Genomic DNA, 11,188 nt, shown 5'->3' on the forward strand with positions numbered 1-11,188 from the left:
ACGACATTGGGCTACATACATTCTTATCAAATTAAGCAAAACTTAAAACTGAAGGTTTCTAAATGTTACTAGTAGATGAAAACTGAGTAAGTTTTGTCCTCTAGCATATTTTATGAAACCCATAAATTTAGAAGGAAAACAGTTATTTCTCTTACTCATATGTTAAAATGATTAATCTTATGCACATCTTGACAAAATAAAGATTTGAGTTAAAAATAAAGTTAGGCTGGGTGGTAGTGGTGCACGCCTTTAATCCCAGCACCTGGGAGGCAGAGGCAGGCGGATTTCTGAGTTCAAGGCCAGCTGGTCTACCAAGTGAGTTCCAGGATAGCCAGGGCTATAGAGAGAAACCCTGTCTTGAAACCCCCCCCCCAAAAAAAAACCAAAAAAAAAAAAAAAGTTAAGTCTAGGGCTGGGGGTTAGGGTACAAGGCTCTCAATAGTAGAATACACACATGTATGAAAGCCTGATTTCAATCCAAGCACTATCACTTCAAAAGTCAAATAAAATTTATATATATTAAAAAAACAGTATCACGTTTTGATCGTGTAAGTAATTCAGCAGGGGCTGGATAGGTGGCTCAGAGGGTTAAGAGTATCAGTTAGCCAGGCAGTGGTGGCGCATGCCTTTAATCCCAGCACTTGGGAGGCAGAGGCAGGTGGATTTCTGAGTTCAAGGCCAGCTGGTCTACAGAGTGAGTTCCAGGACAGCCAGGGCTACACAGAGAAACCCTGTCTTGAAAAACCAATCAAACAAGCAAACAAACAAAAAAGTATCAGTTACTCTTCTGAAGGATTCGGGTTCCAACAACCCAGTACCAACACTGCAGTTCACAACCATCTGTATGTCCAATTTCCTTGGAATCTGATGCCAAGGATACCAGACATGCAAGTGATATAGACATTCCACATCACTGTATGTTGGCTAAATATACATATAAAGTTGTTTTTCTTTTTTAAATAAAGTAACAGCATTTTACCAAGACAAGTATTAACCTAGAACGTAGCAAATTCCTCCCTATGCATTTTCCTAATGATTTATTCCAGTTGGTATGTACCAATAGTGGCTGGTATGTCATTTGATGCTCACTGAAACTTAGATTCCTAAGTCATCATAATTCTACACCTAAATCTGTACCACGAACACTGAACATCAGACTAACAAGTTCCGACAAACTTTAAGGTTTTTTGGTTTTGAAATGAGAACTTACTATGTTATCCAGGTTACCCTACTACAAAGATATAGCTGGCCTCAAACTCACAGAGATTCAACTGTCTCTGCCACTGAGTATTTGGATAAAGGTGTACACAACCATATCCAGCCAAGTTTTCAAATTTTATGCTAGTCTGACTCAAATTCTGACAAGTTTATAGAATCTGTGTAACAGCCAGAAATAGTGGCCGTGTCTTTAATTCCAGCACTCAGGAGGCAGACACAGGTGGATTTACTGAGTGAGTTCCAGGACAGCCCAGAGCTAAACAGATAAATCCTATCTCAAGGTAAAGTCTGTGATGTATATATGAACTGCTGACAACAGTGAGTTCTGTAAGGGAAAAAAATTACTATTATGATCTTCCTTTGACACTGTGTTAGTATTCTTTTTTAGTGATCTTATCCACTAAAAAATATTCAATACTATGAGTACTCCTCATTGGCTTTATTTATAGTAGTTGATTTAAATGTGGCCTAAGTGGAATATGTGCTAGCTCATTTTCCTTTTTTTTGACAGAGGAGATCAGATTTGTATAACTAGACAGAAGCCACAAGAGGTGAGATAAGAGAAATAAGCTACAACTTCTGCAAAGAAAAATTTGAACCTTTTAAAAAGCATGACAACAGGTGAGATAGTTTGGCAGGTAAAGGCACTTGCTTTGAAAACCAACTCCTGACTGCTAGCCTTTGATGTCCACATGCACATGTCTACCCCTATACACGTCACACAAACATAATAAAAACTTGACCAGTAAGGGTTTTTTTTTGTGGCTGTTTTTTTTTCTTTTTTCTTTTTTTGAGTTTCCCTATATAACAGTACTGGCTGTCTAGCTGCCCTGGAACTAACTCTATAATTCAGGCAGGCTGGCCTCAAACAAACTCAAGAGATCTGCCTCTACCTCCTGAGTACTGGATTAAAGGCCTGCATCATCAGGCCTGGTCCAACAATACATTTTTTAAAAATACAAAATAGTAATAATAAGAGAGTATCCTATAAACAAAAACAAACAAAGAATAAGTTTAAGTCAGACCTGGTGGAATACACATGTAATCCCAGCAATGAGGGGCTGAGGCTGAAGGGTATCAAGTTTGAGGTTCACATTTTAGTTCTGTAAACACATTGAGCTAGAGAGACACCAAGCCATTACAGTGCCTGCCCAAGTTTGATCCTCAACATGCACATTAACATATAACTTCTTTGAGTCTTTCTGTAGTAGGCAAGAGTTGATAGAGATGTATTATGGTCAAAGTGCTGAGAATAAATAACTGTTGAATACTCAGCCCTAAGTCAGGCATCTACAGCACCCCTTTCCAAGACTCAGTAAACATAAGAGAACATAGTTAAAAGAGCTAGAGGATAGGAAGGAGAGCCGTGAGAAGCTGTCTTCTTGTTATGCTATGGCAAGACAACATTAACTCATATCAGCAATGTCCTGGCACAAGACTGGGTCCTACAACATTCCATCATGCATGGGAGAAGGGCACGTAAGGCCCCACTCCTGCCTGAAGAGACACAGACAGTTAATGGTTGCTGGAGGAGGGGGAATCATATTACTCAGCAGTGTAGCCACTGATAAATTATCCTTGCTCAAGTAAGCAACTTCTAATCCATATTCATGTATGGTAAGCCTAATTAAAGATACACATAAAGGCAGTAAAGTAGAAGGGAGAGATATTTGAGTTTGGCAAGAGGCAGAAGGGGATAAAAAAGCTAATGGAGGAAATATGATCAAAGTTATATTAATATACATATGAAATTGTGAGATAGTTAATATAGTTAAGTTGGTATTTTAAAGGATGAACTCTATTTCAACCAAACATTCCTCAGTGAAAGATCAGTATAGTGAGAATCTTTCAAAATGATCTATCCATATAAAACTAAAGTTCTCTAATAAGAGCTTTAGCAATATCACAATGGCGCCGGGCGTGGTGACGCACGCCTTTGATCCCAGCACTCGGGAGGCAGAGGCAGGCAGATTTCTGAGTTCCAGGCCAGCCTGGTCTACAAAGTGAGTTCCAGGACAGCCAGGGCTATACAGAGAAACCCTGTCTCAAAAAAAAAAAAAACCCACAATGGCAATAAGGCAATGTTCTATTGTTAAAGATGAGACACAGAAAAAACAAACTTATTTGGTGGGATGAGAAATCAAAGTAACTGTCTAAATTCTAAGGCACATGATCTTCTAAGATATTCTTCATCAGATCCAAGAATATAAACAGGCTATATAGCTCATCTTTTTAATAGTACAACAAAACTGAGTTCAAGCAATGAAACAGCATGTTAATATAAAGATAATAACTATATAGGAATGTCCTCAATTTAGAATCTAGCAATTTATTTCTTGTTAGTACAAATATGAAAAGAGAAATCTTCTCTGATTAGTAATCAAGACTGTAAAATAGCACCTCTAGTTCAAAGCAACATAACCCTTCCAAGCCTTGAAATCAATTATCTGGAATGAACAACTTATTCCAGACCAATTAGAAGAGACTTACTTCACTTGCTTTCTCCTAATGACTCTTATGAAGAGGATGTGTATACAAAAGGTACAGTATTTGTAACCTGCCAGGATCTCTATGGATGTTTCTTATTCTATTTAGAGAAAAGGCAGGCTGTTTTAAGACCATCTGTCTACTAGCAACTTTTAAAATTATTACTAGTCTCCCAACCCAGACCCCCATTCTCAAAAATGTTATTAGTTCTCTACCGTGTCTGGATTTCCTTCCAGGAGAACATTGATGGCTCTGTTGACATCTCCATTGCAGTCATGCAAAGCAATCACACATTCATCCTGGTTTTTGCCTGTGATATCAATCAACTGAAAGAAAAAAAGCAGTAATCATAAGCAGTTTTATACTCTTACAAGAAAAATAGATGAAGGGATGACACACCAGGTACATTTCAAAGAAGACCTTAAAAAAGAAGACATGTAAAACATAACTATACTTCCAAAAACAAAATTTTAAGGCTGGAGAGAGGGCCAGCAAGTAAAAGCACTTACTACCAAGCCAGATAACTTAAGTTCAATCCCTAGAACCTACACGGGAAGAAAAAGCCCAGCTCCCACAAATTATCTTGTTGCCTCCACATCAAGTACCATAGCATCTGTGTATATAAACACATCCAGTAAGAACTATGGCTTAGAGATGGAGTCAGAATAGTTAAGCATTAAATGGAGAATTAAGTTGAGACACGAGCTCTACATATCGTTTTCCATGCTTCCCAGGTACAAGGGGCTGAGAATATCACTCAGTAATAAGGTATGAATTTATCATGCCAAGATTCTGGGTGTGTCAGAAGAAAAACACAACACAACACACACACACCCCACAAAGTCAGAATTAAGACAAAACTTTTTGGACAAAGTACCTATCCAAAGGAATGCAATATAATTGCAATGAAGTTAATTATTGAATGATCTAAAAAAAAATCAACAAATATAATTATTTTTCCTGGTATGTGTGCCATATATTTATTTATGTGTACACACACACACATACATATGGGGGCAGGAATGTGTGGCAGGAATGTGTGTACCACAGCTCATACATAGAGGTTACAAGACAGCCTTGGTATCAGTCCTGTATTTCTACCTTGAGACAAGTCTCTCTTTTTGTTTTCACCACTGTATAAAACAGAAAGGGATTCTCCTGTCCTCATCACCCATCTCACAGTAAGAACAAACACTGGGATTACAAATGTGTGCTCCAAAGCATGGCTTTATGGAATTCAAACTCAGGCCATCAAGGACTTTCCCTCTTAGCCATTTCCCTACCTAGGATAATTATATTCAATATAAGCATCAATGACATTTAATCCTGATTATATTCTGATATTTTCAGAGAAAACTAGGACACTCACTTGTTTCACCTTCTCCTCAAAGTCAGCATCATTATGGTCCGAAATCATCTGTGCAAGTCGAATTTGCTCTGCAGTGGCCTAGGGATTGAGACAGAATCAAGAAACTTTAATCAAGGGCAAGAAATTAACTAAGAGGGATCTAAGTAGTAGATCTTTACCCTTTACCAACTCAGTTGTGTCTGTGTTATTTAAAAAAAAAAGCCGGGCGTGGTGGCGCATGCCTTTAATCCCAGCACTCGGGAGGCAGAGGTAGGCGGATTTCTGAGTTTGAGGCCAGCCTGGTCTACAGAGTGAGGTCCAGGACAGCCAGTGCTACACAGAGAAACCCTGTCTCAAAAAAAACAACAAAAAAAGGATGGGAAGCTCAAGGTTGACCTAGACTACAAAATGAGCTCAAGGCCAGCCTAGGCAACTTTATGAGACCCTGTCTCAAAATAAAAAACATAAAAACAAGACTGGGGAGATCTTTACCCAGAGTACTCAAAGCTATAGGGCCACTTCTCAGCACTACAAAATTTAAAAACTAGACAAGGGCAGTGGTAGAGCATGCCTTTAATCCCAGCTCTCAAGAGGCAGAATCAAGCTAATCTCTGAGTTTAAAGTCAGCCTGGTCTACACACTAGATTCCAGGATAGCAAAAATACAGAAACTGTGCCTCAAACAAACAAGTAATAAAGTAATGTTTAAGACACAAACAGTGGAGACAGGAAGGGGGGATGGGGATGGAGGATTTGTGGAGGGGCAACCAGGAAGGGGGATATCATTTAAAATGTAAACAAGTAAAATATATGACACTTAAAACAGAATGGCAAATACAGGGTGAAGCTGTAAACTAATTAAGATCTAAATCCAGAGAGCAATGAACCTTTTCACCAATGTTCATAGCTCAAGGAGCTTTCATCCTGGAAATATCTGTCCATCAATTCACATTAATGTATTTATAAAGATATTGTGTAGGGCTAGAGAGATGGCTCAGCAGTTAAGAGTACCAACTGCTCTTCTGAAGGTCCTCAGTTCAAATCCCAGCAACCACATGTGGCTCACAACCATCTGTAATGAGATCTAATGCCTTCTTCTGGAGTGTCTGAAGACAGCTACAGTGTACTTACATATAATATAAATAAATAAATCTTTAAAAATATATATATGTGTGTAAACAAGGTTCCTATTTCTTCAATCCAATACTAACCACTTACTTGAAATATTATTAGATTTTAACCCAAGGATATACTCAACATATCTTATAAGTATACAGTATATGTAAGATCAAGAATTTTACTACCATAACTGAGTGGTCTTTGTTTTTGTTTTTCAGTGTCTCACTGCTTAGCTCTGGCTCAATCCTGTAACTCATGTAGAACATGCTGAGTGCTTGGATTAAAAGCATACTATCACTACACACCCCATCTACCCAGAGTAGAGATTTAAGTACTAAAATTCTACTACAAATTTACTTAGAAAGGCTATTAAATAAAAATGTTTAATTAAGGGAGCCAGACAGTGGTGGTGCATGCCTTTGATCCTAGCACTTGGAAGGCAGGGACAGACACAAGATGATCTCAGAGTTCAAGACCAACCCAGTCTGCAGAGTGAGTTCCAGGACAACTGAGACAACACAGAGAAAACCTATCTTGAATAAAAAAGTTTAAGGGGAGCAGATCTGGTGATATAGACCTCTAATTCATGTACTCAGAAGGCTGAGGCAAGAATATCACAAGTCAAAGCCAATCTCAACATCTCAGTGAAAACCTGTCTCAAAAAAAAAAAAAAAAAAATGGAGCCACGTAAAGTGTCACACACCTTTAATTCTAGCACTAAGGAGGCAGAGGCAGGCAGATCTGAGTTTGAAGCCAGCCAGGGCATCACAGAGAAACCTTGCCACCAAATAAATAAATAAATAAATAAATAAATAAATAAATAAGAAAACAGACCATGGTGACAGCCCACAACTGAATTTATTACACAAAACCTGACACACAGAAGATTCTAAGTTCGAGATCAGCCTGAACTACACAGTGACTACTAGGCCAGCCAGTGCTATCTACCAAGACTCTGGAGGAAAAAGAAGAAAGAGAAAAGGGAAAGAAAGGGGTAAAAAGTTAAGTCAAGGAGTATCCTGGAAACCTTTAGTCTAGTCTTATATAATCAATATACTGGACCACTGCGCTTAATTCAAGTAAGTAACTCATACCCATAACACTTGTTAGGGATTTTGTGATTTACAACACATCTAAATCAAACTTAATATCCAAAGTTAATTTATTCCTCTAAAACTTAGCAATGCTCATCATCCCTTTGAGGGTCAAACAACCATTTCAGGGCGAGGGGGGCGCATATCAGATATCCTGCACATTAGTTACAATTCATAGTTACAGTGTCAAAATGAGTTATGAAAAAGCAAAAAAAATTATTTCTTTATATATAAATGAATGAGTCACCATAACTCAAACTGTATTATAGGGTCACAGTATTAGGGAGGTTGAGAATGATTGCTCTATGGTCTCATTTGTTAACGTACAAGAATAGTGAATATGCTAGTTTCTCATGGGGAAGGAAAAACTCAGGTAAGGAAGGCCTCAAAACCTTAGGGGAAAATAAGAGCAGAAGTCAAAATCTTTCACGAAAAGGGTTATATTTGATAAATATTGGTTAAAGAGAATAAGTAACGTACTGCTCAACTAGCTCTAATACTGGACACAGCACAGTATTCAAAATGAAGTCGTAAGCCTCACAACATTAAACAATAAAAAAGTAAACACATTTACACAGAATGTTGCTAATAGTTATCAGACCATGGAATAGCTAACAATAAGGAACCTAAATCAACACCCCAAAGCACAGAATGATGCTACACTGCATGGAAACCACTATCAGGTGGTATAGTTACTCATTGATTCACATCCTTGGATTCATTACCTGTGGCCGCTGCTTGTGCTGTGTCTGGTTTTGGTTTTGAGGTTGTTCCCAGTTTCCCCGGGCTCGGTTAGTGCCCACCGACGTCATCATTTACAGTATATACAAATAACAGTATTTACAAGGAAGAATACTGAAGAGGAAAAAACAGATGGTTAAACATAGGTAAAAAGTTTAAATTCCATTTTATCAGTACTTTACCACCAATTACTTTGCTATTCTCAACAAACCAAGGAAGTTCATCTATTTTTTTTTAACTCACCTATTTTTATTTTTAATTCACCTACTTTTATTCTTTTTTCTAGTGGTGCTGGGGATCAAACTCAGGCCTTTATATATGCTAGGCAAGCTCTCTACAACTTAGCTATATTTTCAACTCAAGATCCATCTTTTAATATATATTTTGGGTTTTAGTGTGAGCTGGCCTCAAACATACTATAGCAAAACTGACTTTGAAAACCTAATCAGGGGGAGGAGGGTGTGGGGGACTTTTGGGATAGCATTGGAAATGTAATTGAGGAAAATACGTAATTAAAAAAAAAAAAAAAAAAAAAGAAAGAAAACCTAATCATCTTTCCTCTACTTCCTGAGTATTGTGACTACAGGTGTGTGCCACTGAAAAAAACATTTTTTTTGTTATAGTGTAATAAATATGACTGTTATTACATTTTTATTCATATGCATCAGTGATAAAACATATGGTTCTGTATGCATAAAGTCCTAGGCTAGGCTAAGTAATCAAACCCTACACCTGAAAACGTATAAAAGTATATGTGATGTTTGTTTGAAGATAGTCTATGTAGCCTTGGCTGGCCTCAAACTCATGGCAATCTTCCTGCTTCTTCCTCCCATGTGCTGTCCCATATGACTTTTAAAAAAAAAGACATTAGAAACATACTTGATTACTGCTATCTTGCAAATAAGCAAAAATCATTATCAATATTAAAAAACTTTCTAAACATGTCAAAGTATCTGAAGTGTCTTTGACAAAAAGAAAGACAATTAACAAACCCTGAAAATACATGCCTTCCAGGAGTTGGGCACAGCACATACCTGTAATCCCAGCACTTGGAAAGCTGACCAGAGAAGATCATAAATTTGAGGCCAGCCTGGGCAACACAGTAAGATCCTGTCACAAAAGATAGACAGACATGAAAGAAGGAAGGAAGGGAGGAGAGAGGGAGGAAAGGGGAGAGAGGGAGGAAAGGAGGAAGAACCTTCTAGATTAGTCTATAAATCAAAGAAATTGCAGTTTTATAATACTGGATGAACTGTGGGCATAGCTCAGTTAAGGGCCTAAGGGTTCATAGCCATAACCGGGCTAGAAGGAAAAAAAAATACCCAGTACACATTAAAAACAGTCATAGCCTTACACTGTTTGACAAGCTGTGTGTGACTTCTACTACTTAGAAAAGACAAATTCATAACTAGCCTTTTATTTCCAGTTTTAGCTCTTCATGACTAGGGCATGTGTTAGTCCTAGTGACTACCCAGAATCTATTTCCTAGACAGTTAATTCCAACACACTGCCTTTGCAGCTGTTTCAGCTGGTCTCCTATATATTTTCAAGTAAACAGAATGGCAATTACTCTCCACCACTCACCTTAAAACAAAAGAGAATCCCAAATCTGCCCCCAATCAAATCCACCTATCACCAAGTTTGAAAAGGCTTCTAGGAAATGACTTTAAATTGGATAATGTTTGCAGAATGGCTTCACTTTTTGAAGAGACATAGAACATAGAGCCTTCTCAAAACTAGAACATAGTTTCTGTACTTTCTATCAAATAAGTGTTCTACTAAATTCAAGTTCTCTTTCTTCATATTGTTTTGTAATGTAATCTCATCTGCTGCTTTGAGTAAACAAAGGAAACATTCATCATCATGATAGTGTGCTCAAAATCAAGTTACTTTTCATTGTTTTATCCCTTTTCAAAGAAGACAAATTTATACTTTCCTGCTCTACATTTTTTTGTTCACTAACGAAACGTTATACAAGGTAATTCTAGACTGCCCAGCAGACACTGAATTTTGAGGTCAGGAGAGTTCTAAAGAAATATGCAAGGATTAAGTGGAGACATGAACTTCACCCATTTCTTGGATAACACAGAAAAAAAGCTGGCTTTTCACCAAGGAGTGTCAATAGGTTGCACAAGTCTTTGTTTTTGATGTGGTTATTAAGAACAAAGACTTCTACTTCATTCCTCATCGCCAATTTAGGTTTTAACAGGCACAGCACTAATTTTTAACCAGTACCTCTTCCCCAACATACATGTACAAAGACCTGTAAATAGTATAGTATTAGGTCACTTTCCCAAGCTAACATTATAGTTGTTTCAATACTTAATTTACAAAAATACAAGTGTTGTTTAACTAAGTACTGGTGGATCCAAAACAGCAATAGTTGGGGGAGAAGAGCTAGAGGAAAAATTATGTTTTAAAATTAGCTATAAGATAGTCAATCCCAACCTACTCCTGTTCCTGTGGTTTAAAAATGCTATATGGTTTCTATTCCATGTATATGAATTTTTAAGAATTATACCATAAATATAAGCTGTAAGATTAGTTGTATAGATCACTGCACATTTTACAAGTTAGATGTAAATATAGTCATATTGAAAGATATGTAACTAGCCAGAAAAAAAAATCTTTTTAATCAGTCTTGCTTTTAACTTCCATTTCCCTCTTTGGAAATACTTTGAAATGTGTAACTAAGAAAAATTTAACCCCCTCATTAGTAACAATGAGCAACAGGTCAAAAGTAAATAATCTGGGCAAACCACTTAAGGGCACAGAATTAGTACATTTTAGTAGCAAACAAAGATGAATACCTAGAGTTATACAGTGAAAGTGAGTGGCCTTGTTTTGTGAACTCATAGAAAACCTAAGTACTTAAGGGAAGTGGGATGAGAAAGAAGTATTGGAAACCAAGGGAACACTACAGAACAAGTACAGGTTTCAACAAAGAAGTGCCCTTGACTACATTTTGAAAGCCAGCTACTTAAAAAAATAGCCAGAGAAATTTTACTGAAAAAAATAAACAATAAGTATTTATTGAGAATCTACTACTTGTCCAATCCTTCAGGAAATACAAAAGCAGTGTGACTTAGTTGCTGCTCTCAGGGAGCTTACAATCTAATGTGAGAAACAATTCAGACATTCTGAAGTTGGACTGGGATGGGTAAGGCTTACCACTTCTAACA

The 11,188-nt window shown here is 37.3% G+C and overlaps 1 protein-coding gene across 42 annotated transcripts in view; it reads right to left on the reverse strand.

Moving 5' to 3' along the window:
• Window positions 1-11,188, reverse strand: part of Ubap2l (ubiquitin-associated protein 2-like) — a 53,021-nt gene that overhangs the window by 40,191 nt on the left and 1,642 nt on the right. For 41 of the 42 annotated variants that reach the window (XR_003954413.1, XR_003954411.1, XR_003954408.1 and 38 more), the window contains exons 2-4: window positions 7,991-8,120; window positions 5,075-5,152; window positions 3,921-4,031 (exon numbers count right to left, since the gene is read on the reverse strand). Coding sequence is in view for 32 of the 42 variants with exons in the window: in NM_153489.3 (NP_705693.2) it covers window positions 3,921-4,031; window positions 5,075-5,152; window positions 7,991-8,080 (279 nt within the window). In the remaining 10 variants the exon portion in view is untranslated. Of the gene's footprint in view, window positions 1-3,920; window positions 4,032-5,074; window positions 5,153-7,990; window positions 8,121-9,040; window positions 9,119-11,188 lie in introns of those variants that run through there. The other variant, XR_003954416.1, reaches the window with a different exon arrangement.

This window comes from Mus musculus, chromosome 3 (assembly GCF_000001635.26).
Source record: "Mus musculus strain C57BL/6J chromosome 3, GRCm38.p6 C57BL/6J".
Classification (NCBI taxonomy): Eukaryota; Metazoa; Chordata; class Mammalia; order Rodentia; family Muridae; genus Mus; species Mus musculus.